Genomic DNA, 24,742 nt, shown 5'->3' on the forward strand with positions numbered 1-24,742 from the left:
ATAATACATCTTTAAACTATGTACAAATATTAGCTTAAATATTATTTTCATATCCAAAAATTATCGCCTGTACTAATAGCTAGGTTTGTTGTTTAACTTCAGATATTTTTAACTGCTTAAACAATCTAATAAAAAGTTTTGACTTTAATTCGAAATTTTGTAATTTTAGATTTAGTAGGCTCCTTAATATTCTTATATAATATTAATTAAATAATATAGTTGTTTATGTTTACGATTGCTTTCAATATTTAATTAAATTTATTAACAAACGTTGTAAATCTCAAGAGATTTTTCAAATTCATCATTTTCTGTTTTTAAATATTTATTTTTATTAATATAAATATTGAATCTAAATTATAATTTTACAAAACATGATTTAATAAACTTATGCCTCATCAGACTAAGAAGTTTAAGATTCAACAGGTTTAATTAATAATCCAATAGATCCTTATTGCTTAATACCATTACATGAAAGTTTTTATAACAAATTAGAATATTAAAGTTTTCTTAAGTCAAAATTCGATTTCTTTTCACTATTTGGATAGTATAAATATTAATAATAAAATTCACCTTTAAATTGAAAACCTCTTTCTTTGCTGTTCCAAAAGTAATAGAATTGTTATTAATTAAACCAACTATCAAATTCATTACTTGAATCATTTAAGTAAGAAATATTTTCAAAGAAAATTGTTACTGAAACAGGAGCTTAAATATGCAATTCAAAAATAATATCAATAGTTTCTTGCTGCAATAAATCAATAGGAAGAATTTAATTGCTAGATAATTAAAAAATATTTTTATCATTAATTTTAATGATTGAGTTAGATACACTTGTTGTAATCAATATTTTATCTGAATATAAATTAAACTAAGATTTTTTGAGAGAAATAAAAGGTTCAGTTACTTAGCTAATTTAAGCAAAATTATTTTTGAACATAATTTATGGTTTATTTATTATTTAAATTTTATCAAATATACTTATTTATAAATAAATTTAATAGAAATCTTCTATTTCTTAGAAATAGTTCTCTTAAAGAAATATTTGGCAGAGATTCTCTTAAATGAAATCAACAGGAATAATCATATCCTTATCTTCTGCTATTATGTATCCAGAACATGATCCATCTTATGATAATTTCAAGATTGAATTATAATATGAATTAATTGATTATTTTTCATAAAGTAGTTTTATTGAATATTATTTATTTACATTTAAATCTATTACATTATTATTATTATTATTAATTTAAACCATGTTTTCAATGGTTTTGTTACTCTAACTATAGCATTGATATATTATCCTTGAATTGGAATATAATTTCTTATTTACAGGATAAATATAAAAATCTTATATATTTTCATTAAGAATTATTTAGCACTAATTAGTTTTATCTAATTCATATTTTTATTAACTATTGGTTTACAACTATATTTTAAACTATTTATTAAATAATAGTAGTTATATTAAGGTTTAAAATTAATAATTTACTTACTTTTTCATTATCTGTTTATAAACATATTTTAGCTAATGCACTTCCTGAGCAATGGTTAGAATTAAAAAATAAAGATTCTATATTCATTCTAATAGGGATGAAATATTTAAATTTTGATTGTGTTAAAAATGTAGATTAATGAAGTAATCTTTTTTGGTGCATAAAAATATCTCCTTTGCTTTTGCCTATGTTTAAATTATACAAGTGATTAATCAAAGTTGTTAAGTTATAAATGTCAAATATAATTACTTACTTAATACAAAATAATAATGGTAAAATTAATTTGAGTTTTGAATGCATATTTCCTAGTTAATTTCATAAGATATTTTTTTAATTTGGTATTCTTACTCTAATTCTTCTGGTGTGCTTGATATGGAATCAATTTATAATCTAGAATGACTTCTCAATACATAAAAATAAAAATTTTTAGATTAAAATTAAAAGCAATCATTATATTAATATTCTGTAAGATAGTAATTTTCCTATTTAATTTAATTTATTTAATATTATTCACCATTTTTTGGTTCTTAAATAGAAATCATTTTTAGAAACCAATCATAATAGTAATCAGCTCCCAGGAATATAGCAGTTTAGTTGCAGTAAATTTATACTTCTCCTGTAAATCTTTTTATTCCTAAAACCAGATAAGCATTTTCTGATACTAATTCTATTTCTTATTAATCTGTTCTCAAACTACAAGAACCATAAATAAAAAAAATTTCATGATTAAATTATCTAAAATTGTATTTGATTTAAGGTTATAGTTCAAAGTTTTTCATTGATTATCCCATAAATAGCAAATCATACAGATCGGAAGATACAAAGACTATTTCTACTTCTTCCTAGCACTTTATTTCAATCAGCTAAGATTAAAAATTAAATTATACATTGTTATAACAAGGATGATCCTCATTTACAAGGACTATAATTTTATCTAAATTTGCATCTTCCCAAATTAGATAAAACCTTTTTTCTGATTGCTCTTTAAACAAAAACTTTTACAGTATCATTTAATATGGTTGTAATTTTTCTTCGTCTATAAGTTTAAATATTTGAAAAGAAATTAAAGATATATTTTTAAAAGTGATATTTATTACTTTACTATCTTTTTTTTTGAACAATAAAATACTATCTAGTCCTACAAACATCAGATAAGCATTTTATTGTAAGCTGATATAATAAGTAATATTAATAATCATATTGATACAATTAATCAATGCATATTCGATTGCGTTAATAAACATTCTCATTACATATATCTTTATTGAAAGGAAATTAAATTTGCGTTTACATAGTAAATTTACTCTCAATTATATCATCATCATCAGCATAAATAATTAATTCATATTCAGAATACTATCCTACTAAAGATATTTTTATTTTATATTATATCTCTTCTCCTTTTTTATATTATTTTGATAAATCTATCCTTTAATTTAAATGATAATCATTGGTAATTTATGTATGCATCTATATAACTTGTACACATTAAGCAATTCTACTTATTAAAATAATTTATATTAGTATTAATATTTTTGCTATCATCTTTATTTTTAAAATAAATTTTATTAGAAAGAGTTATTTGTTTGTTTATATGTAAAATCAAATTAGATATTTGATTATTTTAATTCAATTAATTAAATAATAATCATTCATAGCAACAAAAAAATTTTTAATTTATGCTTTAGAAAATGATCTTTATTTAGTTTTATCAAATATTATGTTAGTATTTAAATAAATTACTGATATTGAAATGAATTACAATTAAAGATAAAACAAAAAGAAAATATTTTATATCTAATTATAAAACTAATTTGTTTAACTAAATTTTAATACTTATATCAATACTACTAGTCTTAAAAATATGTAAAAATAATTATTTCAATCAAAAATAATTTATTTCTGCCATGTTAGAAAGCTATTAATAATATAAATTGGTGATAATCTGATTTAAATTTTTGTAAAACTTTAGAAATTTTCAAGTGATATAAAAAACATGTGCATTTTAAACAATTTAAATTTAAAAATGTGAATTTTTATTATTGATGAAAACATTTTTTAATCATAAATTTCAATATTTGCCATAGAATGTATGCATACATTATTTATTAGATATTCTCTTGTTTAGCATATATTTTCCTTTAATGGATATTTTATCTCAGTCTCTATCATAAATTATCTTAACTTTCCCTTATCTTATGTGTAGATTATTAAATCCAAATCAAAAAAATTACTATCTATGCTATCTATAATTTTGTAATCAATTTCTTATCCGAAATAGAATATCTCTGACAAATCAGTCATGTATTCGTAGCTTGATAGAATCTGAAATAACTAATTTCTACGAGTTCTCTCAAAAGTATGGAATTATTGGTTAGATGAGGCAAAATAAAGAAAAAATTAGAATAATTGTGGTAGAAATAAGATGGAATATAATAGATATTGGCGACGAGTACTCAATGGAATAAAAAACTTCCTTGACCTGTTTTATGTATGATTTTAAGAAGAAGAAAAATTCTAAAATAGATTTCCATGATACACTGACTCGTCTCGAGGATTTATGGTATTATGTTTCAGATAATAAATATACTAAACTTTTTTTACAAACCAGGGTGTATATGTGTATGTATGTATGTATGTATGTATGTATGTATGTATGTATGTATGTATGTATGTATGTATTTGTGTATTTAGTTATCTTTATATAGCTTAGACAAATAAAATTAATTTTATAAATTTAACTATTTATTTTTTTGTATAATAATATGAATTGAATTAAAATAAATTGATCTGATTTGAAAATAAATGAATTTGTAATTAATTCAGAATGACATTTTAATAAAAAAAAATTTAATACTGAAATTAATTATTAAAGTAATAAATAAATTATTTTGCTAAAAGTAATAAATTTTTTTATTACCAGGATATATTTTTAAATGTTTATTTATCTTTTTTCATTTTTCAATAAGAAAATCAACTTTTTGATATTCTTAATTTTAACTATTGTTTCTAATGTTTCCACTAATAAGATAATTTATTTACTATGAATTAAATTTTTTAAAGACAGATTTATTTGTTTTGAATAGAAATCAATAAATAGATAGTCATGAATGGTATATTAATAAACAAATTATAATAATTAAATAATTAAAGTAGTAAGTAAATTATTATGTTTTAAGTAATAAGTATATGAAACTTGATGGGTGGATGAATGTATCTTTGTATGTATTTACCTTTTTTATTTTTACATTTTTAGATTAAGGCAATCAATTTTTTCTAATTCCTTAATTTTAACTATTATTTGTAGAAAAAAGCTGTCTTAGCTTCTAATCTAATAGCTTTCCTTCTTCTTCGCCTTTAACTCTAAACTTCAACTGTTACTTTTATTTTACAATAAAGCCCTATGTTTAAGGATCTAGCTTTGCAACTTGAATAGAGCTCTTATTGAATATCTAAGCCGGTTTTAGGATTAGTACTTAATTTTTATAGCTTATTATTAAGCTTAGCATTGAAAAAATAGATATGTGAGACAAAGGATTAGAGGTATGGTTTTTATTGGTTACAATAGCTAAATTATCTAATATAAAAAGAACGAGCTCTTATTCAGGAGGCTAATTTAAACCTCCTATATTTTATAATTTTTAATGAGGTGTTTTTGCACTTTGCTTAAATACAGAGACAAATATCTATGCCTTCTCGTGAAGTAAAAGATTGAAAACAGCAACATAGTGTTATTTTTATTTTTCAATTAGCTTATTTGAGACTATGTGAGTAATTTTTTTATCTAACAAGTTCTCGATTATGTTATTTATGAAATCCTACGAAAAGTTTTTTCCTCCGTTTATGCCTTAGATATTCATTTAAAATTCTTAAATTAGTTTAGGTAAATCATGCTCTTTATGGAAGTGGATATCTATGTCTAACATAAAGGTTGCAAATGCAAGCATGTGGACAGAGTCTGAGCTCTCAAACAAGCTTGATTGTTGTTAATTTTGCTAAAAGAATTTTTTTGCGAAACAGCTTAGCAATATATCTATTTATTCAGGATCATTTTAAAGTTGTAAGTCTTAAACAAAGTACCTTAAGGCACTACAAAAACTGCTATTAGAGAAACTGAAAAAGGTGCTATAATAATAGAGAATTTCGCAGTTTTCTTATAGAGATAAATCCGTAAGTATTTCGGTAATTGCTTGCTTACTCTTTTTAAGAAGATATGTTTGCTCTAAGCTGTTAGCTTGCTAAGCACTCACAGGAGTAGAAGGATTTTACATTAAAAATTTTACTATATCTTCACTTTCAGGTTTTATATAATCAAATAATATTAAGAAAGATAAACCACATAGAGGTGAAGAATTAAAAAGACTTATTCCTATCTCTAGTAAATTTTATGAAAACTCCAGCATGTACTTCTATCTATTAGAGATTATTGATTGCTTACGATTATTTTGAATCTCAATTTATGGTGAATTCATTATATTTTATGAAATCGAAGGCTACTTTTTTCTTTTTAAAGCACTAGATTGTTCGTAATTAGCACCTTATATTAGAAAAGAGTTTTGATTTTCAGATCTAAATTAATAGGCTGACTCTATCATATCTTCATCTAAGACGAGCTAACGGATACTCAAAACTTATCTATTCACAAAAAAGATACTATTAGTAGAAGGGGTTGGACTTAGAGGGATCTTTTTCTTTCCGCTCAACTAACCATTAATGCTATGGCGTTTAAGTAAAGGGCTTACTGTTTATAAATATTATTAATTTGATTCATTTTGATTTTAGTTGTTATTTTACTGAATAATATTAGCGATGCTAAATTATTAATTATTAATATTATTACTGTTATTGATAACCTAATTATTTTAAATCATTTCGTTTTAGGTTTATTATAATTAGAATTGTTGTTATTATAAATTATTTTAGAAAAAAATTTTGTTTTCTTAAGATTATTAATTGAGATTGCTAATGTTTTAACTGTTGTGGCTCATGAGTGGTATTTATTGGATTAGTTTATCCGATTTTGTAATAAAATCAGTTTGGTTTTAATCTATTTGTTAGTTATTAGAAATCATTTTAAAATCTAAATCTTTTTTTGGATCGCAAGGAGTATTATAAACGTTTTTTAGCTTAAAAGGTATACTTTGGTTTATCTTTTTTTATAATTAAATAATAGTAATAATTAGTTGAAAAAAAAAAATTGATAAAATACTTATAAATATTCTTTAATTTATTGTTTGCTTTGTTTATAACCTTGCTCTTGTATATTTTATCCAGGAATCTTCTTAAGTTTAATACTGTCCTATATTTTCATGATGTCATTTGTTTCAATATCATCAACAACAATGTTTGATTCGTCATAATCCTCATCAAAATTTAGTTCTAATTCAACATTTCAAATTACAAATTCAATTAAATATGAAAAAAATAATGTAAATAATTACTTTATCTCAGCTAATATTGAATGAGCTGCTTTTATTGTTTTCCTACACACTCACTAAAGTTAATTATTTTTCTTTCTTTGGGAGAGCTTTCGTCTTCTGAAATTTGATAAGGTAAACGGTTTGCTGTGTTTAATTTTTTTAAGCTTTCTATATCTTTAGAATAAAATTCTTCATTAACTACTGTAAAGCCTTCTGATTATTAGGGATAAGTAAACCCTTAAAATGTTTTATTTGGAGTAGGAGAGTTAAAATTTACTAGTCCTACATTTTGAACCAGCTGGCTTGTATCTACTTCTATAGCAACAGACGATTTTTCTTGAGCCAAACGATGTTTGAGTGACTTAAAGTAAAGATAATATTTGTGCTTACGAGGAGAAAGCATATTTGGTTCCATTATCTCATGCTCGTTGTCTATAATTGCAGTATTTGTATTAGAACCTAATCTCGACTGCTAATACTATATAAGCACAGATGTTTAAGATTATGATCTTCCCCTTTATATTGGAGATTACATTCTATATTTTTCAATTTCATTATAATCTATTTCATGAGATTTCTAAATATACATTTTATTGCTAACTTTGTCTGCTTTAGAATTAAATTCATTCATATTATTTGGATTTGGTGAAAAAAACATATCTTCGTTTATTTTCCCCTTTCGAGTGCTTGTTGGGGAATCTATATTTTATCCGATAGATTAAGAAGCCTCATCATTTGTTTCCTTATGGTTTTAAATAATGCCTACCTCAACTGGAGTTTGAATCTTTTACAGGCTCAAAGGAGTAGGTTTTAAAGCAGAAAAATGAGCTGTTATATTAGTTACATTGTTGTATTTTTGGTGGGTTGAAAATTTAGGAGAATTCATATAGAGAGAATCTTTAATAATAAATTAATCATATTTTTATTCTTCTATTTCCTCTTCCTTATAATTTTCCAAAGACTGATCGAAGAAATTTTTAAAGGTAAAGTTATTTTAAACTTCTTATTAGTCATTTAAATTTTACTATTTGTTGAACTATGCATTAAAATAAATAATAAATTAAAATAATTGGGAAAATATAATAAATAGCTTATTTACCATTTCTTCTTAATTGATTTACTAAATCATAATTTCATATTAATTTAAAACTCTTGAATCTTCGAGAATATTGTGGGATTGGTTGTTGAATGTATTGCTTTGATTTTAATCATTTTTTATAGAATTAATCGTAGGGGGAGGGATATTTCTCTCATAGTTTTGTTTAATTTATTAGTTAGGATTGTAGAAGTATTCATCATCTTATTCTTATATGCAGTAATATTAGTCCTCGCCATCAATAAACCTCTTTTAGAGATCTAATAAAAAATATTTAAAGTATTTATATGAATGAAATAATTATTTGTGAAGCTATTTAAATAGAAAATAATTAAGTGGTATTTAGGATTCAAAATATTAATTAAAATCCACAATTAAAATATTTAAAAATTTTTGATTATTTAATTTTGAATTTATCGACCAGACCGTCAGATTTATTTTTAAATGCATTCATATTAAAATTTAATAAAGAAGAACAAGTTATTTTCTATTTATTTTTTTTAATTTTATTCTCCTCGATGTCATATTTTGAAATAAATACAAATTATTTTAGTATTTTAAGTAATTTACTTTGATGCGAGTAAGGATTATATTACTTGTTTTCATAATAAGCTAGACTGTTTCTTTATTGGAGATTTAGGTCATAAGGTGTAGCATATTTTTCAAATACTTCTCTTGTTTTTTTATCCTTAACTAAGTCAATTGCAATTTATCCGTCCCTGTTTTTCATTCAGTGCTTAGCGCCCTTTTTTAATAAAAGCTCGCAGACTGCATCCCTTTAAAAGAATGCGGCAACATGCAAAGGTGTCCACCCAGCAATATCAGTAATATCACAATCTGCTCCACAATTTAGTAGTTCTTCTACCACTTAAACTGACCCATGTCTACTTGCAACATGCAAGGGAGATGTTCTTTCTTCATCTAAAATATTAATATTAACTCCCTTTTTCAAAAAGAATCTTATTGCACTAACGTTTCTGCTAGCGCTGCTCTTGAAAAAATTAATTTCGCTAGGAGCTAAATATGCAATTGAATTATTCGTTAATTTTCCCTTTGGCTTGCTCTAGTCTATATTTATATTTAGTTCATTATTATCAAAATGCAATTCTTTCTAGTCATGTGCCATGCATCCTAGACATGAAGCAATATTCCCATTACTTTAATATTTATTTCCTTAGTTTTTAACAATTTTTTTCTCTTTTTTCCTAAGAGTAAATGCATTTTTATCATTATTAATTGTTGTATCTTCAGAACAAAGTTTGTTGAGTTTGATGTTTTAATCACCATATTTCTTTTTAAGTAATTACTGCTCTTCATAGGAAATTTTGAAACCTCTCTAATCTATATAAATTTCTTCTTCTTCGTTTCTATTTAGCTATTGATTTCCCATTTTTAGAGATGTGCTATGTATTTTTTACTGTTTAATTTACCAACACTATTATAGATTTTAATATACGCTAATTATTCAATTATTGATTTTTATTAATTACTGTCTTCTTTCAAACTAACTATGTTATCAAAAATTTACTATTCTGAAAGTAATTAATCTCTCTTTACAGATTTTGGAAACTACTTCACCTGTAAATATAGTTTTGTTTTAACTCTCAAGAAATAAATAACAAAAAAACTGTAAACAGAGACAAAGAAAACTTGTTGTTTCTCATGAATAATTAACAAAATAAAGTGCATTTGCTATTGCAAAATAATAACAACTACTACCTGCAAATTATAACTAAGAACAAATGATAGATAAAATTAAAAGAAATTATTCAAATTAATTTAATATTATATGAAATTAATTAAAAATGGTTAAAAATAACACAATTTAATATTTATAAAAAGTTTTAAAAATATATTTTTTTTATTTTTGCAAATAAAATATTTAAATATATTTTGAATCAATACACCACACCGTCTATACTTTTCCAAAAAAACGTTAAAAAGTTCTTATTTTTATTTTTTTTAAAAGAAATAAATAAAAACTGCAAATAGAAATATTTTAACTCTCCTTAAAGAAGAGTACCTATGGTGCAATTTAATCAATTCATTTAATTCATTTGTTGTTTTCTTAAAAGTAATTTAAATATTTTTTTTAATTATTATTCTATTATAAATAAATAAATAAGATTTAGGAATCTAAAATTATATCATATTTGTTTTTTTTTTTAGAAGTTGAAAACAAAATAATAAATAAGTAAGTAATATAATTAAATAAATAAATATACTAATAATTTAAAATATTTTATATAAATTATTGTTAGAAGTTTTATGGGATTAGTTTGATATATTTTAGCCAAATATAATTATAAACTAGAAATTTTTTATATTAAATGTTTTATAACAGTTTTTATTATAGTTTTTATTACTAAATCTGTTTGTTTGTTGGTGCCACTAATCTTTTTTATTTTTAAAAGATCACTTAGGGTATTGGTAGCATTTTACTTAATCGTTAACTGTAAAATGTCTTACTTTTTTTCTATTTTAATCTGGTTTTACTTGAAGCTTTTATAAATTTACGATAGGATCTTCTTCTATTACACCTTCATCTTATTAAGTTTTTTATGCTAAAGACTCACCAATAAATATTAGAGATGGGTTAGTTTGTTGATTTAAATTTGTGCTATAACTTGTTTAAAAATTTTAAATTTGATTAATTTATGTTAGAGTATTTGTGCTAATAAATTATTCAGAAAATTAATTTTAAGATAATAAAAATTATTCTTCTTCATTTAGTTTGTATCTATCGTGTAGAATTAAAGTTTTGTGAGTTTTTTAAGACCTAGCAAATCTAGAAAATTATGGATCAGCTTACAATTTTTTCGAGCTGTAGGATTCTTATAAATCATTTCCCTTTTCCTCTTCTTCTTATTATTAATTATTAATATTTTTCTCATCAACATAAAGACTTTGAATTCTTTTTATCTTTGTATTATTTTAAGATTCATTGTTGATAATTTCTTCAGAAAAAGTTTAGGATTTTTGATGGCGGTTTATTACTTAGTCTGAAAAGCATATATGAGGGGTTATGCTTTGTTTAAAAAATACTGATTGATTGCTTTTTTGTTCTTTAAGTGGAGAGATAGTTATTTTAGGAGGAGAATTATTATTATCATTGGTGGGAGATTCAACTTATTAAATATTCAATAACTCAGCTGGTAGTGATTCTTCTTTGCACTACTCTGTTTTTAAACATGCCTCATAAAACGAAGAGTAATTTCTATTCTATGAGGAAGTAGATTATTTTGAGTTTCCACTATCTTTTCTTAAAATTATGTGGCCTAGAGAATAAGGACTTTCTTATGAGAATTCCTATTCACTGTGATGGTTAGTCCTTTGCAAGATGCTATAGTCTATTGATATTTTTCTGCTTACAGGTTTTATTAAACCTAGTTTTTGATAGGCATGAACCTTTTTAGATAGTCTTCTTGCGTTATTTTCAAAGTTATTAAATATTATAAGAGCTAGAGGTGAAGTATTTTATTTTCCAGTTATCCAAGGATGGAGAAGCGCTTAATCTGGAGTAATTCTCTCTTTAGGATTTAAAATTAAACATTTTTAAATAAGATCTTTCGCTTCGTCACTTATTGCTGACCAAATATGGCTTTAAAATTGATAATCTGCATTTTGTATTTTTGCAATTAAGTCCTACAAATACTCAGCCTAAAATGGTTCCTAGCCACTTAGCATAGTATAAAGTACTACACCCGCACTCCATATATCTACTGATTAGTCATACTCGTCTTCACTAAAAACTTCTGGAGCAGAGAAGGAAACAGTACCTGTATAAGTCCACATTTTAACATTCTTGTTAAAAAACTTATCCTTTTTTGTAGTAGACCCAAATTTCGAAATATTGAAGTCGGTTATTTTAACACATTGTCCATCTTCTGTAGAGAGAATGTTATTAGGCTTCAGATCTCTATGGCATACACATGATTCATGCATATAGCGTATGCATGAGAGAATTTATTTGAAAATTCGTGAGGCTATTTCTTCAGAATAAGATCCTAACTTTCTAATTACTTCAAACATTTCGCTTGCTTCTACTAATTCCATTATAGTATAGATTCTTCTCTTAATTTCATCAACGTAAAGCTCATAAACTCGTACAATATTAGGGTGATTAAGCTTCTTTATATTCTTAAATTCTCTTATAACCTGTAAAACAGTTTCTTCATCTTTTAATTTCACCATTTTACAGGCAAAGAGCTCACCATCTGATATTCTCTTCACTTTTTTAACTAAACCAACACATCCTTCTCCTAATATATCTAGTTCTTCGAAAAATGAGCTAAAATTTCCAGGGATATAATAAATTTAATACTCTCGATCCTTCTCTACAACTTCAGCCCTATCTGAAATCATTGGATAATTTACTTTCTTGATTGTGCCTTTAAGCTAGCTCCTTAGTTTATTCATTTTTTCATTTTTCGACATTTTAATAAGCTTATTTATTATTTTGGAGTTAAAGCAACTTATCCAAACTTTTATTACCAAATTTTCTTTTATTAAATAAATAGATGGTTGAGTAAAATTTTTCTTGTAAATCGATATATTTATTATTTGTGTTTAATTAAAACCATTGTTTATTTAGTATGATATAGGCTAAAATTTGCATAAAAAATTTTAATAGTTCTAGTTCATTTGACCATAATTACTTTAGTGTAATCAGCTTTTACACATTACATAAAAATGTTAGTTAAAGCTTGAAATAATTTTTAAAGTTTAAAATATTTTTTCTAACACGTTGGTTTTTGATTTTAGAGTATGCTTTTAAAGAAAAATATAACTTAATTCAGAAAAATCAATTATACCACAAAGAATTATACTAAGATTTCTACTCAGTAATACTTTTTTTAAAATCAAGTATTACTGAATTTTATTATTTTTATAAAGAATCAACTATGACCTTTTTAATTTACACATAGTTCTCTAATAGTATTAAAAAAATATGTAATTATATTTTATAAAGAATTCTATGATTATTCAAAATTATCCTATACTTCTTCTTAAAAAGATTTATCTAATTACTTCATTTAAAAATATTATTTTGAAAACAAGTTTATTTATAATTTGAAAAGTGCTTTTGTATTAAATTTTAGTAAATTGTTTAAAAAATTGATTCTTTTGAAGTATTTAAACGTAAATAAATAAATTAATAAAATATAAAGAAGGCTAAAAATTAATTAATTTAACAAACAAAATTACAAGTTTAGAAAATGATTCTTTTATCTATTTAATTATAAATAATTAAATGAAATTTTAATAACGTCATTCCTATGTTTTTTATAAATTATGTTAAGTAAGGAAGACTCATAAATATACCAATTTATCAAATAATTAAAATTGATCTGGTAAATAATAAGTTAATTAGATTTATTTTGAATTCTTCATTGATTGGCTAATCCAGCTTGTTTTTATTTTACATTTATATGAAGATTTATTTTATTTAAATTGTTTATTTAAAATTTTTCATATTCATTTGAAAATGAAATTCTATTACTAAGTCCTAATTTATTTTTTTTAATCTTTAATTGATTGCGCAAAATCAATCAAGAAGAACACATTGTTTTCTATACTGAGCTTATTAAAAAGGTATTATTTTTAGGCTACTTGCGCTTTTAAGGAGAAATGCTAGTCTATTCACTTTTTAATTGAGTATTTTGAAATGATATATCTATATTTAATTTTGAATTAAATGTTTGAGAGTTTTCTATTTCTCTATTACTGCTATAAATTTCAGTTGAATTTAAGCTATTCATACTATCCTATTCCTGAATATTACATATTTATAAGTTTGATTTATTAAGATAGCTGATTTTATTTTGGAGCATAGTATATATAGGATTTATAAGATTTTAGCTTTAATTTTAAATATTTGTATTACTGATGCCTTAATCAACTATTTCATCTGTAAAAGTGTGAGAAATACTTGATGTGGAAGATGCTATAATTTCATTTTACTAAATTGTAAATTAATCTTACTCACTTAGTCTATATCTATCGTGAATGATCAGAGTTTTATGGTATTTTTTTGCTCTAGGAGAGCGCTGAAATTAAGGCGAGTTTTATGCCGATTCCTAGTCACTTTCTTCGATGCTTTCATTACACTTCTATATATTTTTTATAGTTGCAAAGCATATACTCGCCCTTTTGGACATTTCTAATGTATTTTAATTATTAGCATTTATAAAAGGAGAAGATTAGTTATTAAAAGTGTTGAACTAGTTAAAAGACAATAAGCTTCCACTAGCTTCAGGTGTCAATTATTATTGTATATTTTTATAAGTAGCAAAACTAGTTATAGACTTAGATTAATCGTCAAAAGCCTCTTTTATGCTATTTTAATTATTATTAGCTTCGTTTAAGCAAAATTATCTAAGTTAGTGTTAGCGGAGAATACTTGAATCAACTGATTTTTTTCTTTCCGATATTTTTATAAGTCCAAGCTTTTCGTAAGCATTAACTTGCTTGGAAAGCTTTTTGGCTGTGTTCTCAAAATTATTAAAGAAGATTAAAGCTAATGGAGAAGTATTTTGCTTACCAGTAATCCAAGGATGAAGGAGAGCCTACTCTGGTTTAATCCTTTCCTCTGCATTTAAGATTAAGCATTTTCTAATTAGATCTTTTGCATCTTCACTTATATGCTCCCAACTTTCAGCGGGAAAAGAGTAATCAGCTGTCTATATTTTCTGAATTAAATCTTTAAGATATTCAGCTTAGAAAGGTTCTTATCCACTAAGCATGGTGTATAAAACAACTCCGGCACTCCAAATATCTACAGACTGATCATACTCGCTCTCTGAAAAAATTTCAGGTGCTGAAAAAGAGACTGTTCCAGTATAGGTCCACATTTTTAGATTTTAGTTGTATAGCTAATCCTTTTTATTCTGACTTCCAAATTTAGAAATATTAAAATCAGTGATTTTAACACAGAGCCCGTCTTCAGTGGCTAAAATATTGTTCGGCTTTAAATCTCTGTGGCAAACCAATTGATCATGCATGTATTTAATAGATTAAAGGATTTATTTGAAAATTTTTGAAGCTATTTATTCAGAATATGATCCCAATTTTCTGATAACTTCAAACATCTCTCTTGCTTCTACTAATTCCATTATTGTGTAAATTCTTCTTTTCACTTCGTCTACAAAAAGTTCGTACATTTTTACTATGTTGGGATGGTTTAATTTTTAAATATTTTTAAATTCTCTAATGACCTACATTACAGTTTCTTCATCTTTTAATTTTACTGTTTTGCAAGCGAAATACTCACCTGTAGAAATCTTGCGCACTTTCTTAACTAAACCAACACATCCCTCTCCCAAAATTTCAAATTCCTAATAGTATGTATGAAAATTACCCATGATGTAGTAAATATTATAGGCACTGTCTTATTCGATAATTTCTTTTCTTTGAGAAAACATGGTTTCTTAGGAAATCTTGAGATTTAGACTTCCCTTTATCGAAGATTTAAGTTACTCAAATTTATTATTTTTTTTCATTTTCTTTAATTTAATATTTCTTTTTCTTATCAATTTTTCTTCTCAAAACTTAATGATTTATAAATTGCTTGAATTCCTTTTGTTAAATTGCTCTTAATTGATGGCTAATCACCAATAAATTATAAAGAATTTTTGTAAAACAACCTTGATCAAAGTAAATCAAACATAATTATATAGATAATCCTTCATAGATTGCAAATGTAGGATTCTGTAAATCATTAATAAAAGTTATAACAAAAAATATAATATTAATTCTAAATCTGGTTCAGTACAATTTTTTGTTATAAACAGCCTAAAAAATTTATCTATAGAATTTTTTATCACATAAAAAGTATTTAAATTCAAATTTTATGAATTCATTCAATTAATTTCATTAAAATTATAGTTTTATGGAAAATATTTTTTTCTATTTAACTTAGCAATTTTTGAGCATAATGGATTTTACTTTATCAAAGTTTTTAATTTAAAAAAGGCTTCATAAATTAATTAATGGACTCAAATTAATAAATAGATACAGCATATTAAGAACATTTTAGCAAAAGCCAAACTGAAGATAAGTTGATAATTAATTGAAAAATAAAGCATATTATTATTATGTTTAAGATAAATTATTCTTAACTCATAAAATGATAGCACTAATCTTGCATTTATAACAATTAAATTTTTATATTCAATTTACTCTCTTGAGCTATTAGTACAATAAAAAATTATTTTTTTGATCATTTTAATCACAATAGTTTATATTGACTTATAACTTGTATATAAGAATGGTGTCTAAAAATAGAAAATGTATTTTTTAGGTTTATTTTTGTAAATTACAATTTTAAATTTAATTTTTAAAAATTTATTTTATTTAATTTTTCTTATGCAAAGCTTTTTCTTTTTACTAGCTTATTATCTTTTTATAAAAAAAAAATTGATACTGTTAAAAATTAAAAATGGAAAATCTTTTAAAAATTCTTAGAGACAACTTTTTATGTTTATGAACATTGTACATTCTTTGAGCTTGGAATTCTGATATATGAAAATTAAAAATGACCTAAATTTTATTATGCTTTTTCTGATGAAATATTGGATCAAGAGATTTAATACTGCATCTGAAATTACAAAACGATTTCTTGATGCCTTATCTTTTATATATTAAAGATATAAATAATGGGAAAAATATTGAAATTATTCAAAAATTTAAGAGTCTATCAAAAACAAAAGATGGATATATTTAATCGCCTTGTAAGAATAACAATTAATAAGAAATTATAAACAAGAGTTGTTTATTGAGTATTACTTTGAAAAGTCTTAGAGAAAAAATAGAAGATGTGGAGAGAAACAATAAAAATAAATCTAAAGTAAAGAAATTAGAATAGATGATCTCAATAAAAAATGAATAGAAATACATTGAATCAATCAATCAATTAGTTAAATGATTGAATGAATGAATTATTATTTTTGAGATTGCTTTATTAAATGAATAGATAATTCAAAAATTAGTTTGTAAGAAATATTTAGTTAAATAAAAATTAATGTATTAGCAAGGATAATTAAGTGCAATGATGTGGGAAATAAAAAATAATTAAATAAAAAATCTTTAAAATAAAAAAGAAATAAAGAAGAAGAAAACAAAATCAACAACAAAAAACAAAAGACATGCAAGGAGGCGTTCCTATTAGAGTTTAGACAGTTGCTTCCCTAACCCAATTAGGAGTTGGTTCTGAATATCTTAAGTTCAATTAAACAAGCTTTTAGTCAGATAGAACTATTTGCATTAATGACAAGAATGCAGTAAAATTATGATTCATTCTGCTTTGAGATTTTAACATTTTTCTCAGTCTTCAAAATCCTCTTATTAGATATATTGATTCCTCAAACATAACTATTATTTCAATTTTAGTTGGCATGATTACTTTTTAAATTTTTACATTTTTTAAATTTTTGGTTAATCCAAATCAATTATGAAGCATTTAAAGGAGTAAGAGCCTTACCATAAACCAGTTGAGCTTTAAGCTTAGCCCAAAAATTAAAGAATTATTTTGTAAATAGTAAGATACGCAGTAGCTGATCCATTTATTTTTATCTTAAAACTAACAAATTTTTCTTTTTGTAATTTTGAATGAATAGAAGAGGAAAAAGAAAGACTTTTAAATAGTTCAATATGAATATTAAACAAAGCTAAAGATATTTTTTTTAATAATAAACATTAGCAAGGATAAAACCAATTGACATAGATTTAGGTTGACAACAACTTCAGCGTTAATAGAAAACCCAATAAAGCTGAGTACAGTTTAAACCATCCTACAAAGAATATCCTTAGTATGAGAGCTCCTAGTCCCAACGGAGTAGGCTGTTATGTTTAAGTAACCTAATTTATTCTTATTATATTTTGATATTTGCACAAGCCCTTAGCTTGATTACTGCTTTTACCACAGAGAGGTGAAAAATTCTAAATATTTTCATCTTTTCTGCTAAAATAATCTCTTTTTTTTCCATGTTTTCAAACTCTTATTAACGGTGTTTAATAAAATATAAAGATCTATAACTTAGACAACAGAGAAAAGCTAAAACATATTGATTTAAATGAAAACATTGTCTATATGACTTGGGTTAACAATAACATATTAGCAATGGTTACTCCCACCAAGGTTTATCATAGTGATCTTACTTCCCAAGCTCCTTCAACAGTTGCTTTTGAAAGGTAACATATATTTAAAATAGAATTTTAAAATAAATAAGCTGAAAGATCAATCTATCGCTCAATCCCAGCACTAAAACAATAATATTTTATAGAAATGCAAATCCAAAATACATAGAGAAAATTAAAGAATAAATAATGCAAATAATATTGCTGGACAACTTGAATTTTTCATCAGTTTAAGCAATTAAATGTTATTGAAATAATGAGAGAGAAGCAAAGAAAGAAAAATAGATGTGATTGCACTTAATATAACTCAATAATTTATTATTTTTGAAAATGAAATCAAATTAAATGAAAACGAAAACAATGATTAAATAAACTAACAAATAAACAAATTAATAAATAAATAAAACAAAGAAAAAAAGAAAGGTTGATAGAAAAAAAATAAATAAATATCCTATTTTATTATTTATTTATTATATTAATTTTATTTAATTAATTAATTTCTTTTTTTAATTTTATTTGCAACTCACATTTTATTTTTTCTGATTACTTTTTTTTGCTATTCTTTTGAGATATCTTAATCTTAACTAATAAATAAATAAATCAATAAACAAAGAAAGAAAGAAATAAAAAAACAATGCCATCCTTATTTCTCTCAAATAAAATACTTAATGCATTTTCTTGATAAATATACCAATTTATTTAAATTTCAAAAATTTTATTCGCTTAATTAACCATTTAATAAACTTACTTATCAGAAATTTGACAAAAATAATTATTCTTTAAATAAGTATTTTCAAATTAATTTAAATATTTTTTTCCATAAAATAAATAATAGAGCTGGTAATTTAGCTAACCCCAACTGTTAGATTATTGGTTATAAAGTTAACACCTAAGGTAATTGGGCTGCCTTATACGGTATCTCTTCTCCTGATTAGAGACAAATTAATGGTGATATTCAATTATATAAGCTTGATGAAAACAGTTAATAACCTTTAACTGGTCACTGCTGTTGCTTCGGATAGGCTAAAATTCATAATGATACTCACCTTTCAGATATTTTTGCTTATTATGATAGAAAACCTGGTGACACTGTTGCTAAAATTCTTTTAAGAGAATTATCAGCTCCTCCTGAGGGTTTCTAAAAATATAAGGGAGCTGCTGAATATCCTTTCAATGCCTAATTCCCAGCTGATTTCCCTATTTATATGTAAGTTTGCACTAAATATGGTTAACTTTTCTGCTTGAGCAAGAGCGGTTTCCTCTTTGTTTATGAATTGACTACCAGCGCCCTTATCTATCAATAAAAGGTTACTGATTCTTCTATCTTTGTTGCCACTCAAGACTCTAAAGAAGATGGTATCTATGCTATTGCTAAAAACGGTAATGTAATTCTTATATAAATTGACCCTTCTTAACTAGTTCCTCACCTCTAAAGATAATAAAATATTCCTAATGTCGTCTAAGTTGCCTTCAAGCTTGCTTCTAGGTATAATACTCTTTGCAATTACAATTTAATTGAATTTAAAAAAAATAATACTTAAATTATTGAATTAAATTTTTTCCAATTAAAAAAATTAGATATAGACTCCCTGGAGCTGATGGTATGTTCATGGATTAATTCAATAGATTTATGATGGCAGGTGATTACGCTAACGCTGCTTAAATTGCTGCTGGCGCTCCTGGTGAATTAATTAGAAATGCTTAAACTATTGCTAAATTTAAATAACTTTAAGGCACTCCCTCCCCTCTTCTTGTTTATTTCTAAACTTTAATCTAAAAGGGTACCTTAAACTAATTAGAATCTTACGAACTTGCTCAATTCCTCTTGAGCTAGAACAAAATGACTGCAGTTGAAAAGTTAATGAATGAAAATAAGCTTGAATACTCTGAAGGTTTGGGTGATTTGATTGCCACCTAAAATCCTAACTCAGCTCTTGAAGTTTACAAGAAATCTGGTTCTCACTTAAAGGTTATTTCTACCTTAGGAGGTTTGGGTCGTATTGATGAGGCTGATAAGTACGCTCGCTTAAATAACTTAAGCTAAATTAACTACACTGAAGTTATTAGATCCACTGTCCTCACCAACCCCTAATAAGCAGTTACCCTTGCCAAGACTTAAGTTGCCACTAATCCCAGCACTAATGTTCATCAAATTGCTGAAATCTTTGGTTAAGCTGGTAAGTTCAAGGAAATGAGTGCATTCCTTGTTGACTGTATGAAGTAAAACAGACCTGAAGATGGTCCTTGGTAAACTAAGGTCCTTGAATGGAATATCATAAATGAACCTAACATTGTTGACCCCATTTTCGATTTAACCAAATGGAATCAATACAACAGATTACGTATTGCTTAACTATGTGAATAAAAGCAACTCTACTAGAGAGCCCTTGAAAATTACTCTGACATCAAGGACATCAGACGTGTCTGCCTTAACACTCATATGATTCAACCTGCTTGGCTCGTTAATTATTTCAGTAATGTCCAAACTGATTGGGCTCTTGCTTGCATGTAAGATTTATTGAAACATAACAGATAAAATCTCCCATTAGTTGTTGAAGCTTGTGCCAAGAACTATTAAAAATTCACTGTTTAAAGCTGTATCAAGTGCTTCGAATCTGTAAGAAATTTTTAATTCCCTAACATTTTTAAAATTTAAATTTCTTTATAATAAGGTTGGTTCATTCGATGGTGTCTATACCTTCTTAAGTTAAATTATTAACTCTACTGAAGACAAGGATATCCATTTCAAGTATATTGAAGCCGCCACCAAGTGCAACTAATTGAGAATTGTTGAATAAGTTATTTAGGAAAAGGCTAACTGTTATGATCCCGTTAAGGTTAAGGATTTCTTAAAAGGCTTACGTTTACAAGATCCTAAGCCTCTTATCTTCCTTTGTGATATTCATAAATATATTGATGAATTAACTGCTTATCTTTACCAAAACAGTAAATTTAATTTGAATATTTGGGACTTAACAATATTAAAATTTTTTGTTATTAATTAGATTTCTTGAACTACATTCAAATTTACTTGTTCTAAGTCAATCCTCAAGCTGCCCCCATTGTCTTGGGAACTTTGATTGATCAAGAATGTGAAGAAAGATAAATTCAAATCATTTTACAACAAATTGCTGGTAAATTGATTCCTTAATGCTACGAACCCTTAATTGAAGAATTCGAAAAGAGAAACAAACTCAGAGTTCTTGAAAGCTGGCTTGAAGGAAGATGCAACGAAGGAAACTAAATTCCTGCTATCCATAACGCTTTAGCTAAAATTAAGATTGATACCAACTAGGACCCTGAAACTTTCTTACAAAACAACCAATTCTATGATGCTAAGGGTAAATTATCATTATTTTTCAAATAAAAGTAAGAAACATTTCTAAAAATTTCTAATTAATATAAATAGTTGTTGGTAAGTTCTGTGAAGAAAGAGATCCTCACTTAGCTGTTATTGCTTACAAGAGATCTTGGGGTCAATGCGATGAAGAATTAATTATGGTCACTAACAAGAACGCTCTCTTCAGACTTTAAGCTAGATATTTGGTTGAAAGACAATCCAAGGAATTGTGGGCTAGCGTTTTAACTCCTGACAATCCTTACAGAAAGTAAGTCATTGAATAGGTTGTTTAAAGTGCTCTTCCCGAAAGCAAGGATGTTGACTAAGTTTCTACTGCTGTCAAGGCCTTCATGGATGCTGAACTTCCTGAACATTTAATTACCTTATTGGAAAAGATTGTCCTTCACAACCACGAATTCGGTCAATACAAGAAGCTCCAAAACTTATTGATCATCACTGCTATTAAGAGTGACAAGACCAAGGTTATGGATTACATTAACCGTCTTGATAACTATGATGGACCCGAAATTGCTAAGATTGCTTTGGGAGATCCTTACTAACTCTATGAAGAAGCTTATATTATTTATGTTAAGTTCAATCAACCTGTCTCTGCCATTGAAGTCCTTATTAACAATATTGATGACATCCCTAGAGCTGCTGAATATGCTCAAAAGGTTAACAACCCTGAAGTATGGAGCAAAATTGCTAATGCCTATCTTGACCGTTCCCAAATCACTGAAGCTATTGATTCCTACATTAAGGCTAAGGACCACACTATGTACCTCCAAGTCATCAGTGCTGCCGAAATCGATGGTAAGTTCGATCAACTCATTAAGTATCTCTTGATGGCCCGTGAAAACATTAAGGATGCTTAAATCGATAACGCTCTCGTCTTTGCCTACGCTAAGACTGAAAAGATTACTGATCTTGAAAACTTCATTTCTAATTCCAATTCTGTAGATTACCAACGTGTTGGTGATCGTTGTTACGATGAAAAGCACTATGAAGCTGCAAAATTGCTCTTCACTGCTACTAAGAATAATGCCAAGATTGCATCCTGTCTCGTTAGATTAAAACAATTCTAACAAGCTATTGATGCTGCTAAGAAAGCTAATACCCCCAAGACCTGGAAGGAATTAACTATGGCCTGTGTTGAAGCTGCTGAATTTAAACTTGCTGCTGTTGCAGGTCTCAACATTATCATTCATCCTGACCATCTTGAAGAATTAGCTTAATACTATGAAGAATTTGGCTACTCAAATGAAATGATCTCTTTACTTGAAACTGGTATGGGTCTTGATCGTGCCCACGTCGGTATCTTCACCGAATTAGGTGTCCTTCTTGCCAAGTACAGACCTGAAAGACTTATGGAACACTGCAAGCAATACTACTCTGTATGATTTTTTAAATATTTTGAAAGACAAAATTTATAATCTTCATTTATTAAATATTTTTATTAATCTAAAATAGAAAATGAACATCTCCAAATTACTTAGAGTTTGCGAAAGATACTAACACTGGTCTGAAGCTGTCTTCTTGCACTCTAACTATGATTAATATGATAACGCTATCAACATTATGATTGAACACTCACCTGTTGCTTTTAATCATGATCAATTCGTTAATCTTTTAATTAAGGCTTCAAATTACGATTTATACTATAAAGCTATTCTCTTCTATTTAGACGAACAACCTGAATAAGTCAACGAACTTCTTAGATCTCTCACCACTAAGATTGACTTGAGCAAATGTGTCTCTGTCGTAAGAAAATTTTATCAAAAAATAAAACAATTTAATTAAATTAATTAACATATAAAAATTAGATGAGAAAGACTGGTTATATTGCTTTGATTACCCCCTTCTTAAAATCCGTATAAAATGCTAATAACAAGGAAGTTAATGAAATCTTGAATGAAATCTACTTAGAAAGCTTCGATTACGAAAATCTCCGTCAATCCATTACAACATATGAAAACTTCGATCAACTCACTTTGGCTTAAAATTGTGAACGTCACACTTTATTAGAATTCAGAAGAATTTCTGCTTATCTTTACAGACGTATTCAAAAGTACGAATTCTCTATTGCTCTCTCTAAGCAAGATAACATTTACAGAGTATTTAATTTTTATTTTAAATTTAAATATGGAATTAATTGATTCTTTTTTATTCTAAAAAATTAATTAATTAATTATCAAAAAAAGGATGCCATCGAAACTGCTTAAGAATCTGGTAAGGTTGAATTAGTAGAAGATCTCCTTAAATTCTTTGTCTAAAAGGGTGAAAAGGAATTCATTACTGTTACTTTATATACTTGCTATGAATTAATCAGACCTGATTTGGCTATGGAATATGCTTGGAGATTTAACTTATTTGAATTTATTATGCCTTACTTCATCTAAATTACTAAAGAACTTACTTCTAGAGTTGATACAGTATAAAAGAAGCACGAAAAACGTGAAAAAGAAGAAGAAAAGAAAGCTAATTAATAATTAAACTAAGGTATGTTCATGCCTACACATGATATTTTACCAACTGCACTTATGATTGGACCTCCTCCCGGTTCTATGCCTGGTATGAATATGCCTCCTATGGGTGGTATGCCCCCTATGGGTGGTATGCCTCCAATGGGCGGAATACCTCCAATGGGTGGAATGCCTCCAATGGGTGGTATGCCTCCTATGGGTGGTATGGGTGGTTTCGGTACAAACCCCTTCGGTCCTTAATGATTTTGTTGATAATAAAAACGGACTATTTTTCACATTTTATTCCATTCAACCAATATAAATATATACACTTATTAAAATATATGCTTGTAGTTTTTATCTTTTGTATAATTAACTCACTAAAATCATAAAAACTTATATTTTATTCTTAAAGCCACTTTCTAATAATTAATTAGTGTAAATAGTCTAAGTTTTATTTATCTATCTATTTAACTATCAATCTATCTATTAATAGATTATTTGCAAAATAAACTTTAAGGTTCATTGATAAAATTGGAATCATGTAAAACAAAAATTTATATATTTAAAAGTATTAAATAAATATTTAAAATCAAAATTAATAAATAATATAAATACAGTCAACACAATTAAAATGATTAAAATTTGTCTTAACTTTTATAGATCTTTTTATATTTTTTGAATTTTTCAGATTTTTCCTAATAATCAAAATGAAAAAAAAGTAGATATACAGAATATTAAAATTTTAGCTTTGCTATGTTTTGATCGAAATAATAGCACAACATTTACAATAA

The 24,742-nt window shown here is 25.7% G+C and overlaps 7 protein-coding genes across 7 annotated transcripts; 1 reads left to right on the forward strand and 6 right to left on the reverse strand. All coding sequences in view use genetic code 6, as the record gives it.

Annotated features, from left to right (window-relative positions):
• Nucleotides 1-98: 98 nt before the first annotated feature.
• Nucleotides 99-804, reverse strand: TTHERM_000274711 (transmembrane protein, putative; the record flags this gene model as incomplete). Its single annotated transcript, XM_012797633.1, has 2 exons — nucleotides 99-308; nucleotides 367-804. 2 exons carry the CDS (start codon nucleotides 802-804, stop codon nucleotides 99-101), a joined length of 648 nt encoding a protein of 215 aa, XP_012653087.1.
• A 1,695-nt stretch (nucleotides 805-2,499) lies between these two features.
• On the reverse strand, nucleotides 2,500-2,944 carry TTHERM_000274718 (transmembrane protein, putative; the record flags this gene model as incomplete). Its single annotated transcript, XM_012797634.1, has 2 exons — nucleotides 2,500-2,529; nucleotides 2,591-2,944. 2 exons carry the CDS (start codon nucleotides 2,942-2,944, stop codon nucleotides 2,500-2,502), a joined length of 384 nt encoding a protein of 127 aa, XP_012653088.1.
• Nucleotides 2,945-4,759: 1,815 nt separating this feature from the next.
• Nucleotides 4,760-8,739, reverse strand: TTHERM_00275700 (Sec7 domain protein; the record flags this gene model as incomplete). The annotated part of the gene is made up of 5 exons (XM_001016011.2): nucleotides 4,760-6,643; nucleotides 6,703-6,872; nucleotides 6,935-7,949; nucleotides 8,013-8,269; nucleotides 8,580-8,739. 5 exons carry the CDS (start codon nucleotides 8,737-8,739, stop codon nucleotides 4,760-4,762), a joined length of 3,486 nt encoding a protein of 1,161 aa, XP_001016011.2.
• On the reverse strand, nucleotides 8,740-9,399 carry TTHERM_00275710 (ankyrin domain protein; the record flags this gene model as incomplete). Its single annotated transcript, XM_001016012.1, has 1 exon — nucleotides 8,740-9,399. The coding sequence occupies one exon, from the start codon at nucleotides 9,397-9,399 to the stop codon at nucleotides 8,740-8,742; it is 660 nt and encodes a 219-aa protein (XP_001016012.1).
• Nucleotides 9,400-10,424: 1,025 nt separating this feature from the next.
• TTHERM_00275720 (Serine/Threonine kinase domain protein) lies at nucleotides 10,425-12,446 on the reverse strand (the record flags this gene model as incomplete). The annotated part of the gene is made up of 1 exon (XM_001016013.2): nucleotides 10,425-12,446. One exon carries the CDS (start codon nucleotides 12,444-12,446, stop codon nucleotides 10,425-10,427), a length of 2,022 nt encoding a protein of 673 aa, XP_001016013.2.
• Nucleotides 12,447-13,561: 1,115 nt separating this feature from the next.
• TTHERM_00275730 (Serine/Threonine kinase domain protein) lies at nucleotides 13,562-15,511 on the reverse strand (the record flags this gene model as incomplete). The annotated part of the gene is made up of 1 exon (XM_001016014.3): nucleotides 13,562-15,511. One exon carries the CDS (start codon nucleotides 15,509-15,511, stop codon nucleotides 13,562-13,564), a length of 1,950 nt encoding a protein of 649 aa, XP_001016014.1.
• Nucleotides 15,512-17,071: 1,560 nt separating this feature from the next.
• Nucleotides 17,072-24,212, forward strand: TTHERM_00275740 (clathrin heavy chain; the record flags this gene model as incomplete). Its single annotated transcript, XM_001016015.3, has 11 exons — nucleotides 17,072-17,290; nucleotides 17,710-17,862; nucleotides 18,037-18,200; nucleotides 18,982-19,632; nucleotides 19,725-20,763; nucleotides 20,819-21,092; nucleotides 21,152-21,487; nucleotides 21,556-22,880; nucleotides 22,957-23,247; nucleotides 23,310-23,600; nucleotides 23,688-24,212. The coding sequence occupies exons 1-11, from the start codon at nucleotides 17,156-17,158 to the stop codon at nucleotides 24,210-24,212; spliced, it is 5,184 nt and encodes a 1,727-aa protein (XP_001016015.2). The 5' UTR covers nucleotides 17,072-17,155.
• Nucleotides 24,213-24,742: the final 530 nt, after the last annotated feature.

Source organism: Tetrahymena thermophila (genome assembly GCF_000189635.1).
Source record: "Tetrahymena thermophila SB210 genomic scaffold scf_8254649, whole genome shotgun sequence".
Taxonomy (NCBI): domain Eukaryota; phylum Ciliophora; class Oligohymenophorea; order Hymenostomatida; family Tetrahymenidae; genus Tetrahymena; species Tetrahymena thermophila.